The sequence below is a fragment of the Heteronotia binoei genome, chromosome 8, assembly GCF_032191835.1.
Source record: "Heteronotia binoei isolate CCM8104 ecotype False Entrance Well chromosome 8, APGP_CSIRO_Hbin_v1, whole genome shotgun sequence".
Lineage (NCBI taxonomy): Eukaryota > Metazoa > Chordata > Lepidosauria > Squamata > Gekkonidae > Heteronotia > Heteronotia binoei.
This window is the reverse complement of record NC_083230.1, coordinates 127,934,181-127,953,180: the sequence shown is the minus strand read 5'-3', so window position 1 is coordinate 127,953,180 and position 19,000 is coordinate 127,934,181. Positions and strand designations below refer to the sequence as shown.

The following is a 19,000-nucleotide window of genomic DNA, read 5'->3' as shown; positions in this document are numbered from 1 at the left end:
CCGGTTCTCCCAGATAAGAGAGCTATGGCTGAACCAAGGCCATTTCAGCAAGTGCAAGTGGAGGAGTGGGGAATCAAACCCGGTTCTCCCAGATAAGAGTCCGCGTACTTATCCACTACACCAAACTGGCTCTCAGTATGAGAATTCAGTATGAGGTAGAAAAGTCCATCACATAAGAGTCCACAAGAATGCACTATTCAAAAGCGGGTTTTGTTGTTGACACGCAGACTTCTCCTTGCAAAAATAGATAGGATATCCCAGGGGTGGCCAACGGTAGCTCTCCAGATTTTTTTTTTTGCCTACAACTCCCATCAGCCCCAGTCAGCATGGCCAATGGCTGGAGCTGATGGGAGTTGTAGGCAAAAAACTTCTGGAGAGCTACCGTTGGCCACCCCTGGGATATTCAATGATGCTATGAATGTTCTGTAGCAAGGATTCAGATATTGAAGGGAAGTACTATTGATAACACGATTTCCAGGTAAAATTTCATGTTTCGATTAATAACTTCTTCCGATCAATATAACTTCGATAATCTGGAACCAATGCTCAGAGGTCATTTACATGCAGTAAGTCAATTTCTTACAGTGGCATTAGCAGTGTCCCCAGTTGGGGACAGGGGATCTGTCGGTTTGGAGGCCCTCCCCTTCAGGGTCATCAGAAAGCAGGGGGGGAGGGAAATGTCTGCTGGGCACTCCATTGTTCCCAATGGAAACCGATTCCCATAGGATATAATAAAAAATTGATCCATGAGTATCTGGGGCTCTGGGGGGGCCGCTATTGCTTAAGGTAAAGGCACCAACATTGCAGCATAGCATCCAGTGCCTCTCCTCAAAACACCCCCAAGGTTCAAAAAGATTGGACCAGGGGGTCCAATTCTATGAGCCCCCAAAGAAGGTGCCCCTATCCTTCATTATTTCCTATGGAGGAAAGGCATTTCAATGTAATGGCCAGCACTCCCTTTGGGGTTCTATTGTAGCTGTCACAACCTTGCTGCTGGCTCTATCCCCATTGTCTCCTGGCTTCACCCCCAGAGTCTCCAGATATTTCTTGAATTGGACTTGGCAACCCTACTCCCCTTGCATTGGGGTGAAGGTTTGAAGGGTTTAGAACATAAGAACAGAAGAGAAGCCATGTTGGATCAGGCCAATGGCCCATCCAGTCCAACACTGTGTCACATAAGAACATAAGAGAAGCCATGTTGGATCAGGCCAATGGCCCCTCCAGTCCAACACTCTGTGTCACATAAGAACATAAGAGAAGCCATGTTGGATCAGGCCAATGGCCCCTCCAGTCCAACACTCTGTGTCACATAAGAACATGTTGGATCAGGCCAATGGCCCGTCCAGTCCAGCACTCTGTGTCACATAAGAACATAAGAGAAGCCATGTTGGATCAGGCCAATGGCCCATCCAGTCCATCACTCTGTGTCACATAAGAACATAAGAGAAGCCATGTTGGATCAGGCCAATGGCCCATCCAGTCCATCACTCTGTGTCACATAAGAACATAAGAGAAGCCATGTTGGATCAGGCCAATGGCCGATCCAGTCCAACACTCTGTGTCACATAAGAACAAAAGAGAAGCCATGTTGGATCAGGCCAATGGCCCATCCAGTCCAACACTCTGTGTCACATAAGAACAGAAGAGAAGCCATGTTGGATCAGGCCAATGGCCCCTCCAGTCCAATACTATGTGTCACATAAGAACATAAGAGAAGCCATGTTGGAGCAGGCCAATGGCCCCTCCAGTCCAATACTCTGTGTCACATAAGAACAGAAGAGAAGCCATGTTGGATCAGGCCAATGGCCCATCCAGTCCAACACTCTGTGTCACATAAGAACATAAGAGAAGCCATGTTGTATCAGGCGGAAGGCCCATCCAGTCCAACACTCTGTGTCACACAGTGGCCGAAAAACCCAGGTGCCATCAGGAGGTCCATCAGTGGGGCCAAAACACTAGAAGTCCTCCCACTGTGGCCCCTCCCAAGCACCAAGAATACAGAGCATCACTGACCCAGATACAAAAAAATAAGAAAAGCCACGTTGGGTCAGGCCAGTGGCCGATCCAGTCCAACACTCTGTGTCACACAGTGGCCAATATATGTGTGTGTGTGTATATACATACATACATACATACATACATATATATATATATATATATATATATATATATATATATATACACACACACACACACACACACACACACACACACACACACACATATATATATATATACACACTGTGGCTAATAGCCACTGATGGACCTCTGCTCCATATTCTTATCCAATCCCCTCCTAAAGCTGGCTATGCTTGTAGCTGCCACCACCTCCTGTGGCAGTGAATTCCACATGTTTTCTAAGCCAGGCACCCGCACCCCATCACTGCAGACAAGTATCCTAATGCCCCTGTATAAATCAATGGTGCGGCCTCATTTGGAGTACTGCGTACAATTCTGGTCACCACACCTTTAAAAAGATATTCTAGCATCGGGGAAAGTGCAGAGAAGGGCAACCAGAATGATTCAAGGGTTGGAACACTTTCCCTATGAAGAAATGTTAAAACGCTTTGGGGCTCTTGAGCTTGGAGAAACGTCGACTGCAGGGTGACATGATAGAAGTTTGCAAGGTTATGCATGGGACAGAGAAGGCAGAGAAACAAATCATTTTCTCCCTTTCTCACAATATGAGAACTTGTGGACACTCAATGAAATTGCTGATCCAGGTGGGCAAACTGTGTTGGTCTGAGAACAAACTTGGACTCCGGCGGCACCTTCAAGCCCAGCAAGGTTTTATTCATGGCATAACTTCTGTGTGCATGCACCCTTCTTCAGGCATCTGAAGACGTGTTTGCACACAAAACCTTATCCCTGGGGAAAAAGTTTCACTGGTCATAAAAGTGACACTGGACTCTAACATTGTTCTCCCGGGGGGACGGGGGGGGGGAGAGAAGATAGAGGAGACTGTAAGCCACTCTGAGTCTCTGATTCAGAGAAACGGGCGGGGTATACATCTGCAGTCGTCTTCTTCTTCATTGAAAAGACATCAGGGAGGAAAGGCGCCTCAGATGGGAAAGGGTTAAGAGATGGTTTCCACCTGCCTCCTTTACAACACCCCCTCCCCATGCACAACAGCACCCGGTTCGCTTGATGTCTCTCCCCCCTCCCCCCCCCCCCCCCCCCCCCCCCCGTCTTTGGCCAAGGAAAGGAAAGGAAAGGTCCCCTGTGCAAGCACTCTGGGGTGACGTTGCTTTCACAATGTTTTCAAGAAGAAGGAGAAGATATTGGATTTATACCCCGCCCTCCACTCCGAAGAGTCTCAGAGCGGCTCACAATCTCCTTTCCCTTCCTCCCCCACAACAGACACCCTGTGAGGTAGATGAAGATATTGGATTTATATCCTGCCCTCCACTCCGAAGAGTCTCAGAGTGGCTCACAATCTCCTTTCCCTTCCTCCCCCACAACAGACACCCTGTGAGGTGGGTGGGGCTGGAGAGGGCTCTCACAGCAGCTGCCCTTTTTAAGGACAACCTCTGCCAGAGCTCTGGCTGACCCAAGGCCATTCCAGCAGGTGCAAGTGGAGGAGTGGGCAATCAAACCCGGTTCTCCCAGATAAGATAGCTATGGCTGACCCAAGGCCATTCCAGCAGGTGCAAGTGGAGGAGTGGGGAATCCAACCCGGTTCTCCCAGATAAGAGTCCGCACACTTAACCACTACACCAAACTGGCTCTCCACGGCAGACTTTTGATGGGGTGGTTTGCCCTCGCCTTCCCCAGTCCTCTACACTTTCCCCCCAGCCAGCTGGGGACTCCTTTGACCGACCTCGGAAGGATGGGAGGCTGAGTCAACCTTGGGCCAGCGACCTGAATCCAGCTTCCGCTGGGATCGAACTCAGGTCGTGAGCAGAGAGCTCAGATCACAGTACTGCTGCTTTATCCCTCTGCGCCACGGGGCCAAAGGAGGGAGCAATGGATGGGAGCCAGGAAGACAGAGACAAGCCGAGAATCAACAGCTGCTTGGAATCGGCTCGCGATGGAGTCATGGCTTCCAAGACTATGATCTTATCAAAGGCATGGGGGCAGGCCAAGGGGGGTGGGGAGCTACGGAAGAACAGGAGTCCGCGCATGTCTGCGTACGCACCCAGACACTGTTTTCCATTGCTGAAGGGACATCAGTGAGGAAGAAATGCAAGAGGTCAGCAGTTTGCGCTGTGGGGAGGGCGGGCAGGTTTACAGCTAGGGTTGCCCATCCCCAGGTGGGGGCAGGGTATCCCCTGGTTTGGAGGCCCTCCCCCGCTTCAGGGTCATCAGAAAACGGGGGGGGGGGGAATGTCAGCTGGGCACTCCGTTCTTCCCTATGGAGGCCGATTCCCATAGTGTATCATGGAGAATTGAACCAAATTATCTGGGGCTCTGGGGGGGGCTGTTTCTTTGAGGTAGAGGCACCAAATTTGCAGCATAGTATCCGGTCCCACTCCCCAAAATGCTCTCCACGTTTCGAAAAGATTGGACCAAGGGGTCCAATTCTGTGAGCCCCCAAAGAAGGTGCCCCTATCCTTCATTATTTCCAATGGAGGGAAGGCATTTTAAAAGGCGGGCGGTCCCTTTCAATGTGATGGCCAGAGCTCCCTTTGGAGTTCAATGATGCTGGTCCCACCCTTGCTCCTGGCTCTGCCCCCAGTGTCTCCTGGCTCCACCTCCGAAGTCCCCAGATATTTCTTGAATTAGACTTGGTAACCCTATTCAAAGGTTTCCTTTGTTGGAAAGTCCAAGGAGAAAATACCGAGAGGTTCTCTCCCTCCTGGAGCCCAGCCTGCTAAAACCACCTCTGATGACTTTTGGAGCTGCATTCCCTCTCACTTTGAGGGTAATGTCAGCTGGATTGTTGCAAATGGGGGGGACAACTTATTTCCTTCACCTGTAACCCAACTTCCTCCCTGCCGGAGACCCAAAGCAGCCTCTGTCCTTCTCCACTCCCTCACAACAACCCTTTGAGGTAGGTGAGGATGAGAATGTGAAGCTGGCCCAAGGTCACCCAGAGAGCTTCCATGGCAGAAGTGGGGATTCGAACCCGGGTCTGTCAGATACTAGGCCGACACGCTTAACACCTACATCACACTCTCTTAAGAACATAAGAACATCAGAGAAGCCATGTTAGATCAGGCCAGCAGCCCACAACACTCTGTGTCACACAGTGACCAAAAAACCCAGGTGCCATCAGGAGGTCCACCAGTGGGGCCAGGACACTGAAACCCCCCACTGTTGCCCCCCCAAGCACCAAGAATAGAGCAATAGTGCCCCAGACATAAGAACATAAGAGAAGCCATGTTGTATCAGGCGGAAGGCCCATCCAGTCCAACACAATGTCACACAGTGGCAAAAAACCCAGGTGCCATCAGGAGGTCCACCAGTGGGGCCAGGACACTGAAACCCCCCCACTGTTGCCCCCCCCAAGCACCAATAATACAGGGCATCACTGCCCCAGACATAAGAACATAAGAGAAGTCATGTTGGATCAGGCCAATGGCCCATCCAGTCCAACGCTCTGTGTCACACAGTGGCCGAAAAACCCAGGTGCCATCAGGAGGTCCATCAGTGGGGCCAGGACACTAGAAGTCCTCCCACTGTGGCCCCTACCAAGCACCAAGAAAACAGAGCATCACTGACCCAGATACAAAAAAATAAGAAAAGCCATGTTGGATCAGGCCAATGGCCCATCCAGTCCAACACTTTGTGTCACAGAAGAACATAAGAGAAGCCATGTTGGATCAGGCCAATGGCCCCTCCAGTCCAACACTCTGTGTCACATAAGAACATAAGGGAAGCCATGTTGGATCAGGCCAATGGCCCATCCAGTCCAACACTCTGTGTCACATAAGAACATAAGGGAAGCCATGTTGGATCAGGCCAATGGCCCCTCCAGTCCAACATTCTGTGTCACATAAGAACAGAAGAGAAACCATGTTGGATCAGGCCAATGGCCCCTCCAGTCCAACACTCTGTGTCACATAAGAACAGAAGAGAAGCCATGTTCGATCAGGCCAATGGCCCACCCAGTCAAACACTCTGTGTCACATAAGAACATAAGAGAAGCCATGTTGGATCAGGCCAATGGCCCATCCAGTCGAACACTCTGTGTCACACAGTGGCCCAAAAACCCAGGTGCAATCAGGAGGTCCACCAGTGGGGCCAGGACACTGAAACCACCCCCACTGTTGCCCCCCCAAGCACCAAGAATAGAGCATCACTGCCCCAGACATAAGAACATAAGAGAAGCCATGTTGTATCAGGCGGAAGGCCCATCCCGTCCAACATTCTGTGTCACACAGTGGCAAAAAACCCAGGTGCCATCAGGAGGTCCATCAGTGGGGCCAGGACACTAGAAGTCCTCCCACTGTGGCCCCTCCCAAGCACCAAGAATACAGAGCATCACTGACCCAGATACAAAAAAATAAGAAAAGCCATGTTGGGTCAGGCCAGTGGCCCCTCCAGTCCAACACTTTGTGTCACACAGTGGCCAAAAAACCCAGGTGCCATCAGGAGGTCCACCAGTGGGGCCACTGGAAGCCCCCCCCACTGTTGCCCCCCAAGCACCTATCTTCCCTTCTCTCCTATGCACCCAAGCTAGTAAAGGTAAAGGTGGTCCCCTGTGCAAGCACCAGTCGTTTCCGACTCTGGGGTGACGTTGCTTTCACAACGTTCTCACAGCAGACTTTTTAGGGGGTGGTTTGCCCTTGCCTTCCCCAGTCCTCTACACTTTCCCCCCAGCAAGCTAGGTGCTCATTTGACCGACCTCGGAAGGATGGAAGGCTGAGTCAACCTGGAGCCGGCGACCTGAACCCAGCTTCCGCCACGATCGAGCTCAGGTCGTAAGCAGAAGGCTCCGACTGCAGTACTGCAGCTTTACCACTCTGTGCCACGGGGCTCTTTACATGCACCCAAGCTACCCTGGCCCAAATTAGCTCCCGACCTTCTCCCCCTAAATTCCCAGCCCTTCAAATGTCAGCCCTTCTCTCTTAACACACACCATTGATAGAGAGATCCAGGCGGGTAGCCATGGTGGTCTCTCGCTTGGGAGATTTGTGGGGTGGAGCCAAGGGAGGGTGAGGTTCCTCAGCAGAGTCTAATGTAGGGGTGTCAAACATGTGGCCCAGAGGGCTCCTATCAGGCCCCCGAGCAACTGCCTGTCTCTGCTTCCTTTCCCCCCTCTTGCTTCCTTCTGCATCACAACTTGCTTGCTTTGGCAGGCTTGCTCAATCGCACAGGAGCGACGGAGCAAAGCTCCTCCCTTGGGGAGGAAGTGGGGGAAGGAGAGCTAGCTTCGCCCGGCGCTCTCTCAATCGCACAGCAGAGCTACTGAGCCAAGCCTCTCTTCCTTCTACTGGCTGAGGCTCAACAAGACAGTGAAGTGGATTAGGCTTTATAAAGTTTATATCTCTGCTACCCGGCATTACATTTTATGATACACGTGGCCCAGCCTGGCAAGGTCGCATTTATGTCAGATCCAGCCCTCGTAACAAATGAATTTGACATAGGGTTGCCAATCCCCTGGGGGCGGCAGGAGATCTCCCGGTTTGGAGGCCTTCTCCCTGTTACAGGGTCATTAGAAAGAGGGGGGAGGGAAGGGAAATGTCTGATGAGAACTCATTCCCGGCCTATGGAGACTTATTCCCATAAAAAAAAGGAGAATTGATCTGCAGGTATCTGGAGCTCTAGGGAGGCTGTTTTTTGAGAACAAGGCACCAAATTTTCAGTATAGCGTCCAGTGCCTCTCCCTAAAATATCCCCCAAGTTTCAAAAAGTTTGGACCAGGGGGTCCAATTCTATGAGCCCCCAAAGAAGGTGACCCTATCCTTCATTACTTCCTATGGAAGTAAGGCATTTAAAAGGCGTGTGAACATAAGAGAAGCCATGTTGGATCAGGCCAATGGCCCCTCCAGTCCAACACTCTGTGTCACACAGTGGCCAAAAAAAATTACACACACACACACACACATATATATACACACTGTGGCTAATAGCCACTGATGGACCTCTGCTCCATATTTTTATCTAACCCCCTCTTGAAGCTGGCTATGCTTGTAGCCGCCACCACCTCCTGCGGCAGTGAATTCCACATGTTAATCACCCTTTGGGTGAAGAAGTACTTGCTTTTATCTGTTTTAACCTGACTGCTCAGCAATTTCATCGAATGCCCATGAGTTCTTGTATTGTGAGAAAGGGAGAAAAGTACTTCTTTCTCTACTTTCTCCATCCCATGCATTATCTTGTAAACCTCTATCATGTCACCCCGCAGTTGACGTTTCTCCAAGCTAAAGAGCCCCAAGCGTTTTAACCATAGGGAAAGTGTTCCAACCCTTTAATCATTCTAGTTGCCCTTTTCTGGACTTTTTCCAATGCTATAATATCCTTTTTGAGGTACGGTGACCAGAATTGCGCACAGTATTCCAAATGAGACCGCACCATCGATTTATACAGGAGCATTATGACACTGGCTGATTTGTTTTCAATTCCCTTCCTAATAATTCCCAGCATGGCGTTGGCCTTTTTTATTGCAAACGCACACTGTCTTGACATTTTCAGTGCGTTATCTACCACAACCCCAAGATCTCTCTCCTGGTCAGTCTCTGCCAGTTCGCACCCCATCAACTTGTATTTGTAGCTGGGATTCTTGGCCCCAATGTGCATTACTTTGCACTTGGCCACACTGAACCTCATCTGCCACGTTGACGCCCACTCACCCAGCTTCAATAGATCCCTTTGGAGTTCCTCACAATCCTCTCTGGTTCTCACCACCCTGAACAATTTAGTGTCATCTGCAAACTTGGCCACTTCACCTTTTAGATGTGATGGCCAGAACTCCCTTTGGAGTTCCATGATGCTTGTCACACCCTTGCTCCTGCTTCCACCCCCAAAGTCTCCTGGCTCCACGCCCAAAGTCCCCAGATATTTCTTGAGTTGGACTTGGCAACCCTAGTGTTGGCTGATGGAGGATTAGGCTGGCCCAGAGGTTCAATATTCCGCCCCCGGCCAGAGCCCTCCAGCCAGGGCTGGAGCTCAGAACTGACTTCAGAGGAAAGAGGCTCGCTTTGATTGAGATGGCCAACGGCCCCGATTGTGCCGGCGCTGCCCACTGTTCCAGCTTCCGCCTACTACCTTGCCACGCCCTAATCCGCTTAAATCCAGGGAGAAATTCCCACGCTCGAAGGGCTGGTGTGTCTGACGGGCAGCGCACAGCTGCTTTCCCTCGTGCTGCCGGACAAGTGGGATCGAGGGGAAGTGGGCACGCGGCCTCTTCGCTCTGGGATCCTCGGAGGATTAGAAGGGCCAAAACTAGGGTTGCTTTGGAGGGTGGACAGTGGCATTAAACCAGGGGTGTCAAACTAGGGTTGCCAAGTCCAATTCAAGAAATATCTGGAGGACTTTGGGAGTGGAGCCAGGGGACTTTTGGGGGTGGAGCCAGGAGATTTTGGGGGCGGAGCCAGGAGCAAGGGTGTGACAAGCATCATTGAACTCCAAAGGGAGTTCTGGCCATCTCATTGAAAGGGACCGCACACCTTTCAAATGCCTTCCTTCCATAGGAAATGATGGATAGGGGCGCCTTCTTTGGGGGCTCATAGGATTGGACTCCCTGGTCCAATCCTTTTGAAATTTGAAGGGTATTTTGGGGAGAGGCCCTGGATGCTATGTTACAAATTTGGGGCCTCTACCTCAAAAAACAGCCCCCCCCACAGAGCCACAGATACCCGCAGATCAATTCTCCATTATACCCTATGGGAATCAGTCTCCATAGGGAATAATGGAGTGCCCAGCAGACATTTCTCTCCCCCCTCCCCTGCTTTCTGATGACCCTGAAGTGGGGGGAGGTCCTCCAAACTGGGGATCCCCTGCCCCCACTTGGATTATCTACTGAGCAATTTGCTGGCGTTCTTACCCATAACTAAAATTTTGTATGAAGTGCTTGAAGAAGCGAAAAGCGAAACAGGAAAAAAATTAGTACAAACCTGTCGCGGACTGACCGGCTGCACAGACTGAAGAATTACGGGCTGCATATCTTGAAAGACTCTGAACGGACTGAATATTATTCCATTTCGCCGAAACGCTCCCAAGGGAGCTACGATTTCGTGTTGCGAGACCGAAAGGGACTGGTGTTCCGGCGTTGCCGTTCCTTACCTTCCACAAAAAATCTTATACTTGTCTAAAAATTAATACAGGAACTATTTCTTTAAAGGTGGACTAATTTTGTATTCTTTGTATAGAGCAGGGTGGCCGGCGGTAGCTCTCCAGATGTTTTTTTGCCTACAACTCCCATCAGCCCCAGCCAGCATGGCCAATGGCCGGGGCTGATGGGAGTTGTAGGCAAAAAACATGTGGAGAGCTACCGTTGCCCCCCTGCCACACACACACACCGTATAGAGGCTGGATTTCACAGTAGCTTTTGCTCTGAACTATTCCTTCCATCCCACCTGGGGATTGGCAAACCTCGCCAAAACTATGGCAAGCGGAGAGGGCCAAGCCTGCCGCACCCCGTTTGCCCTATCCTCCCAGCCAAAGATAACAACCTTGACAATTCTTCTTGACAAATGTACCCTGCTCATTGTTCCCTTCCCTCCCGCCCTCCCTTCCTCACTGGCTCCTATCCACCCTCCTCTCCGCACACTGAAAGACATTTCCTTTCAAAGCGCAGGCTGCCTTTCGGTCTTGCCAGCCTCTGAGACGAGGCCCTTGCAAAGAGGTGAAGAGGTGGCGGCTGTACGTGCGCATGTGTGGGGCCCGCCGCATCTCTGTTTCCTGCAAAACATGGCAAACACAGCGAGGAGGTGCGCGGGGAGCCGAAAGCAGGCCCCTCGGCCGCGATGAGTGATGCTCACGCACGCAGGCCTTTCCCTGCGCGTACAAAGATGATGCCTGGGATAGAGGAAGAAGTCCTTTTCTCCCTTTCTCACAATACGAGAACTCTGTGGGCTTTCGATGAAATTGCTGAGCAGTCGGGTCAGAACGGATAGAAGTGCTTCTTCACCCAAAGGGTGATTAACGTGTGGAATTCACTGCCGCGGGAGGTGGCGGCGGCTACAGGCATAGCCAGCTTCAAGAGGGGATTGGATAAGCATATGGAGCAGAGGCAGGGATCGTTCTGTAGAAAAATAGGTGGTGGAGCTCATCCGGGGAATGTTATGCAGCTGCACCTACTATTCCATGGACAAGGAGGTGGAACTCTCTGAAGGAAGAGGTGGAACTCTCAGAAACGTGCGGGAGCTGCGCTCCGGTGAGCTCCCACTGAATCTGAGGCCTGAGCAGAGGTCCATCAGCGGCTATTAGCCCAAACGTTAGATTTTGAGAGCTGCTAGGCATGAACGGCAGATGTTTGAGAGCTGCAAGGAAGGAAGCTAGGAAGGAAAGAAGGAAAGAAAATGGATGGAGGGGAGAGGTGGAAAGAAAGCAACTTAAACTTTAAATGAATTTTCCAATCTGCTTGCTGACTTGGCTTGGAGAAGTGATGTGAAGAGAGAAATGCCTTCTCCAAGCCGGCCAACGAGGCAGTGGGGGCTTCGAGAGCCACACAAAATGTGTGAAAGAGCCACACGTGGCTCCCGAGCCACAGTTTGGCCACCCCTGGTAGGATCTGAGAGGTCCAGGTTCAAATCCCCACTTTGTTGTGGATGCTGACATTTATTTCTATATTCTGTCTTTGCAGCATTGCCCATGTCGGACCAACGTTTCTTTTTAGAGTTGCTGGTAAAGACTAAATCAGGGCTCATTTGTCTCAAAGTTAACATTTGTGGAAATGTTCTCACATTGGCATGCAAACAGGAGGAGGCGATTGGATTAATACCCCACCTTTGACTCAGAAACTCAGAGCAGTTTACAATCTCCTTTCCCTCTGCCTCCCCACAACTAGACACCCTGCGAGGTAGGGCGAGGCTGAGAGAGCTCCGACAGAAACTGCCCTTTCAAGAACAGCTCTGACAGAACTTATGACTGACCCGAGCTCAAATTGCATGCAGAGGAGTGGGGAATCAAACCCGGCTCTCCCAGATTAGAGTACACAACTTTCTCTGCTGTCTGTGACCCAGTGTGCAGGCTTTCTCACTGGTGACACCTCAACTCTATCTTGAGATTCGTATACTGACTTTTCGTTTCAGTGGGGAGCTGGATTGGATGGCAGTAGAGCAGCTAGATATGAGTCCAGTAGTGCCCTAGAGACCAAGAAGATTTGGGGGGGGGGGAGGGTTGAGAGCTTTGGAGAACCACACCTCTCTTCATTAGATATCTGGTATCGGATGAAGGGAGATTTGACCACAAAAACTCATATCAAGAAGACGACTGCTGATTTATACCCTGCCCTTCTCTCTGAAGCAGAGACTCAGAGCGGTTACAATCTCCTATATCTTCCCCCTCCCCCACAACAGACCCCATGTGAGGTGAGTGGGACTGAAAGAGCTCTCACAGCAGCTACCTTTCAAGGACAACTCTGCGAGAGCTATGGCTGACCCAGGGCCATTTCAGTAGCTGCAAGTGTAGAACTGGGAAATCAAACCCGGTTCTCCCAGATAAGAGAGCTCTGGCTGACCCAAGGCCATTCCAGCAGCTGCAAGTGGAGGAGTGGGGAATCAACCCGGTTCTCCCAGATCAGAGAGCTCTGGTTGGACCCAAGGCCATTCCAGCAGCTGCAAGTGGAGGAGGGGGGTATCAAGCCCGGTTCTCCCAGATAAGACAGCTATGGCTGACCCAAGGCCATTCCAGCAGCTGCAAGTGGAGGAGTGGGGAATCGAACCCGGTTCTCCCTGATAAGAGAGCTATGGCTGACCCAAGGCCATTCCAGCAGCTGCAAGTGGAGGAGGGGGAATCCATGCCGTTTCTCCAGATAAGAGAGCTCTGGCTGACCCAAGGCCATTCCAGCAGCTGCAAGTGGAGGAGTGGGGGAATCAAACCCGGTTCTCCCAGATAAGAGAGCTCTGGCTGACCCAAGGCCATTCCAGCAGGTGCAAGTGGAGGAGGGGGGGAAATCAAACACGGTTCTCCCAGATATGAGAGCTCTGGCTGACCCAAGGCCATTCCAGCAGCTGCAAGTAGAGGAGTGGGGAATCAAGCCTGGTTCTCCCAGATAAGAGAGCTATGGCTGACCCAAGGCCATTCCAGCAGCTACAAGTGGAGGAGTGGGGAATCAAACCCGTTCTCCCAGATAAGAGTGCTCTGGCTGACCCAAGGCCATTCCAGCAGCTGCAAGTGGAGGAGTGGGGAATCAAACCCGGTTCTCCCAGATAAGAGAGCTCTGGCTGACCCAAGGCCATTCCAGCAGCTGCAAGTGGAGGAGTGGGGAATCAAACCCGGTTTCCCAGATAAGAGAGCTCTGGCTGACCCAAGGCCATTCCAGCAGCTGCAAGTGGAGGAGTGGGGAATCAAACCCGGTTCTCCAGATAAGAGAGCTCTGGCTGACCCAAGGCCATTCCAGCAGCTGCAAGGGAGGAGTGGGGAATCAAACCCGGTTCTCCCAGATAAGAGAGCTCTGGCTGACCCAAGGCCATTCCAGCAGCTGCAAGTGGAGGAGTGGGGAATCGAATCTGGTTCTCCCAGATAAGAGTCCGCACACTTAACCACTACACCGAACTGGCTCTCTTGTTCATCTCGAAGGCACTACTCGACTCAAATTGAGCTGTTCTATTATGTTTTGGGTTCCAGGCTAGAATATTTCTTTTCCGCCAGGCTATTAACCGAGAGGTACCTTTTTCCCTGCCATTTTTATAATCTCTTTCTGGCCCAGGAACTGTTCTATGGATATCACTTTCTGTTGTTTTATGGCTATCCATGGCCTTGTTTTATGGCTTGCCTAAAGACGATTGTTACGTCGCCGTCTTTATGATTTCACGGTATTCCTTTAACTGGGTAAGCGGCCCCAAGAAGACGAACGAAGAAAAGGTCTAGATATATTCTCAAGATATTATTTAGTGCTTTCGCTTGCATTTACAGGTCCAGACGGGAGAGTGAGGATAAACGCCGAGGGAAAAAAAGGGAAGAATAAGCCGCACGGCTTTCTCTTTAAGGACTATTTTTGTGGAGTGTTTATTCCACTCTTGTTTGTGCTGTTTCTGCATGGAAAAAAATTGTATTTGTGGGATATCTACTTTTGATACTACCTTGTTAGTATTTTGGTCATTTTTTGGAACTTGTTGGGACATATTACACGGCGGCTTTGCCTTTTTCTCCCTGCCTTCTTCTGTGTTACTCACTCTGGTTGCCAGCGTCCAGGTGGGGCCCGGGGATCTCCTGCTTTTGCAACTGATCTCCAGGTGGCAGAGATCAGCCCCTCCTGGAGAAAATGCAAATTAAATAACTGAAGAGAGAGAGTGTGTTTGAACACAGTTGTTGCTGTTTTCTCCAGGGTCGCAGGTATCCCCTCCTGCCTGGTCCTTTCAACTGGAGATGCCGGGGATGGAACCTGGGACCTTCTGCATGCCAAGCAGAGGATCTGCCACTGAGCCACAGCCCCACTTCATGGCTCTCCAGGGTCTCAGTCGGAGGTCTTTCCCATCCCCTCCTGTCTGGTCTTTTCAACTGGAGATGCTGGGGATTGAACCTGAGACCTTCTGCATGACAAGCAGAGGCCAAAAAAACCAGGCACCATCAAGAGGTCCACCAGTAGGGCCAGGACACTAGAAGCCCTCCCACTGTTCTCACCACCCCCAAGCACCAAGAATACAGAACATCACTGACAGAGAGTTCCTTCTATACCCTGTGGCTAATAGCCTCTGATGGACCTCTGCTCCATATGCTTATCCAGTCCCCTCTTGAAGCTGTCTGTGCTTGTAGCTGCCACCACCTCCTGTGGCAGTGAATTCCATGTGTGAATCACCCTTTGGATGAAGAAGGACTTCCTTTGATCTGTTCTAACCCGACTGCTCAGCAATTTCATTGAGTGCCCACGAGTTCTCGTATTGTGAGAAAGAGAGAAAAGTACTTTTTTCTCTGCCTTTACTATCCCATGCAGAATCTTGTAAACCTCTTATCATGTCACCGCTTATCATGTCTTATCATGTCAGTCGACCTTTCTCCAAGCTAAAAAGCCCCAAGCATTTTAACCTTTCTTCATAGGGTTCCAACCCTTGAATCATTCTAGTTGCCCTTTTCTGCACTTTTCCCAATGTTATAATATCTTTTTTTAAGTGCAGTGACCAGAACTGTACATAGTATTCCAAATGAGGCCACACCACTGATTTATTTGGGGGCATTATGATACTAAGGGAGGGACGGTGGCTCAGTGGTAGAGCATCTGCTTGGGAAGCAGAAGGCCCCAGGTTCAATCCCTGGCATCTTCAAAAAAGGGTCCAGGCAAATAGGTGTTAAAAACCTCAGCTTGAGATCCTGGAGAGCCGCTGCCAGTCTGAGTAGACAAGACTGACTTTGATGCGCCAAGGGTCTGATCCAGTAGAAGGCAGCTTCATAGGTTCATATATGTTGGGGAGGGATGGTGGCTCAGTGGTAGAGCCTCTGCTGGGTAAGCAGAAGGTCCCAGGTTCAATCCCCGACATCTCCAATTCAAAAGTGTCCAGGCAAATAGGTGTGAAAAACCTCAGCTTGAGATCCTGGAGAGCCGCTGCCAGTCTGAGAAGACTTTGATGGACCAAAGGTCTGATTCAGTATAAGGCAGCTTCATATGTTCATATGTACTGGCTGATTTTTCAATTCCATTCCTAATAATTCCCAGCATGCCGTTGGCCTTTTTTATTGCACTCCCACACTGACTTGACATTTTCAGTGAGTTATCTACCACGACCCCAAGATCTCTCTCTCTTGGTCACTTGGCACAAACAGCCAGGAGTCTCTCGCTAAGCTGTGACATCTTTCCGTTCAAGGAGAGCCCTGAGGAGTTCCACATCACTCCGCAAATGTTAATCCAGGAAAACGGAACAAATTCTGTCTACAAATACATTTGCAGGGTCAACCGCACCATAACGGCCTGCACGGAACAATTCATCGCAACATTGACCAACGGGGCGTCCTGTGTAGTCCAAGAAGCCGACACACCATTCCAAGATTGTCCCTCCCCCTCCCCACGCCGAGAAAGGTAGATTTGACACTCAAGACGCATAAACCCCAAAATCTTGTTGGCCTCAAAGGGGTGACTGGACTCGAATCCAGCTCTTCATCCACAGACCAACACAGCGACCCTCTGAAACTCCCTCCGCCCCGCAGAATTATGGCTTTTCCCGTTCTGTAGGGAACTTCGACAGCGCCGACACGCAAACCGGAAAAGTAATATAACGTGTCCAGGTGAGTTGCGATAGCACAGACGAAGAATGCTGTGTATCCTGGGAAGCTGACGCTGCTCAAGAAGCTGGGGTCAAGGAAAGAACAACTTTCAAGGGCAGCCCATCCCCCCCCATCTCTTCCCCTCTTTTCCCAAATACGGAGGCAGTCATAAGGACCGTCAAGTCACCGCTGACGTGTGGTTCTCAAGGCAAGAAGAGGCGGTTTGCCATCGCCTGTCTAATGATTTCGCACTCGTGCTTATGCATGGTTTTATCATCATAAAATAGTCCACACTAAACTGTATCCTGCAACTCAACGACACAACGGGCTGTCAAGTCACAGCTCAATTGCAGGAGCCCCTCACAGGTTTCGAGGCAAGAGATGTTCAACGGCGGTTTGCCCTTGGCTGCCTCTGCGCAGCCACCCTCGGCTTCCTTGGTGGTCTCCCATCCAAGTTCTATCCAGAGCTGACTCTGCTTAGCTTCTGAGATGTGAGGAGATCGAGCTAGCCTGGGTCACCCAGGTCAAGGGAAAGGATATATGGAGATGGTTGGCCATTGCCTGCCTCTGCAGAGCAACCCTGGACTTCCTTGGTGGTCTCCCATCCAAGTTCTATCCAGAGCCGACCCTGCTTAGCTTCTGAGATGTGAGGAGATCGAGCTAGCCTGGGTCACCCAGGTCAAGGGAAAGGATATATGGAGATGGTTGGCCATTGCCTGCCTCTGCAGAGCAACCCTGGACTTCCTTGGTGGTCTCCCATCCAAGTTCTATCCAGAGCCGACCCTGCTTAGCTTCTGAGATGTGAGGAGATCGAGCTAGCCTGGGTCACCCAGGTCAAGGGAAAGGATATATGGAGGTGGCTGGCCATTGCCTGCCTCTGCAGAGCAACCCTGGACTTCCTTGATGGTCTCCTGTCCAAGTTCTATCCAGAGCCGACCCTGTTTAGCTTCTGAGATGTGAGGAGATCGAGGTAGCCTGGGTCACCCAGGTCAAGGTGGCTGGCCATCGCCTGCCTCTGCAGAGCAACCCTCGACTTCCTTGGTGGTCTCCCATCCAAGTTCTATCCAGAGCTGACTCTGCTTAGCTTCTGAAATCTGAGGAGATCAAGCTAGTCTGGGCCATCCAGGGCAGGGTAGACAAATGGTCATGGTTGGCCATCGCCTGCCTCTGCATAGCAACCCTGAACTTCCTTGCTGGTCTCCCATCCAAGTACTAACCGGGACCGACCCTGCTTAGCTTCTCAGAGGACTAGACCAATCCAGGTCATGGCAAGCGAGTACGGTGGGAGGAAAGTCACGTCCCAGCCCCACTTATGGTGACCCTAAAGGGTTTTCCAGGAAAGAAAGGAACAGAGGGTGTTTTGCCCTTGCCTGCCTCTGCATAGCAACCTTCGTGTTCCTTGGTGGTCTCCCATCCAAATACTAACCAGGGCTGACCCTGCTTAGCTTCTGAGATCTGATGAAATCGAGCTAGTCTGGGCCTCCCAGTCAAGTCAAGAGACATTCAGATGCGTGCTTGCCGTTGCCTGCCTCTGCAAAGCAACCCCGGACTTCCTCCTTGGTGGTCTCCCATCCCAAGTACTAACAAGGGTCGACCCTGCTTAGCTTCTGAGATCTGATGAAATCGAGCTAGTCTGGGACTCCCAGTCAAGTCAAGAGACATTCAGAGATGGTCTGCCCTTGCCCGCCTCTGCACAGCAACCTTCATGTTCCTTGGTGGTCTCCCATCCAAATACTAACCAGGGCTGACCCTGCTTAGCTTCTGAGATCTGGCCAGATCTGGCTAGCCTGGGCTATTCTGGTCACAGCAGAGAAGTTCAGAAGTGGCTTGTGGCCCCCTGCCTCTGCAGAGCAACCTTGGTGGCCTCCCATCCCAACACTAACCAGGGCCCACCCCATGCCCAGATCTAACGGGACAGGGCTAGCCTTTGCCATCCAAGTACCGACCAGGGCCAATCCTCCTCAGCTCCCGCGTTCAAGTTAGTTGGGGCCGAGGAGGTCAGGACTTCTGGGGGATACACCTTTCCACAGGCTCTCTCCGCCACTCACCTTTCTCCAAGCCCCTTCCCCATCTGTAGGCTACTGGGCCTAGGGGCAGAGCAGCTGCGCCCTCTAGCCCCTCCCTCAGGGCGCTTCCTCCCCTCCTCCCTCCCTCCAGGGCGACCCCCAACTCACCGATGGAGACCAGCTTGATGTGTTCCCGGTCTAGGAACTCCAAGGCCACCGAGACGTTCTCCAGCTTCATCTGCCTGAAGTTGGGGCGGGCGTGGTACTTGCGGTACATCTTCTTCTGGCTCAGGACTTCCAGGAGGCCGATGAGTTTCAGGCCGTCGCTGAGGTCCTTCTGGAGGTCCCCGATCCGCTTGTTCATGCACTTGAGGTGCTCGTTGCACCAGCGGGTGAAGGTGTTCTGCTGAATCTTTTTCCAGGGCGCGTCCTCGGCCAGGTCCTTCTCGGTGGCCGGCATCTCCTCCTGCTCCTCGCCCTGGTAGTAAGTCTGGGGCGGCTGGTCGTAGTAGCTGTTGCTATTCATTGTTGGGGTCGGGAGAGCCGCTGGTTCCGTCGGGGACAGTCGGGCTGAAGGGGCGCCCGGCTGCAAAAAAAAAGGCAATTCCCGGAGGCGCGCGTGAAATTGACCAGCCCTTGCTCCGGGGGCGAAGTGAAATTGACCAGCTCTTGCTAGAGGGCGAAATTGACCAGTCGTTGGTTAGGTGAAATTGACCAGCCCTGGCTCGAGGGCGGAATTGACCAGTCCT

At 51.5% G+C, this 19,000-nt stretch overlaps 1 protein-coding gene across 1 annotated transcript; it reads right to left on the bottom strand.

Annotated features, from left to right (window-relative positions):
• Positions 1–10,633: 10,633 nt before the first annotated feature.
• Positions 10,634–18,783, bottom strand: LOC132575780 (filamin-C-like). The gene is made up of 2 exons (XM_060244471.1): positions 18,420–18,783; positions 10,634–10,788 (listed from the first exon to the last, which is right to left on the bottom strand). The coding sequence occupies exons 1-2, from the start codon at positions 18,775–18,777 to the stop codon at positions 10,634–10,636; spliced, it is 513 nt and encodes a 170-aa protein (XP_060100454.1). The 5' UTR covers positions 18,778–18,783.
• Positions 18,784–19,000: the final 217 nt, after the last annotated feature.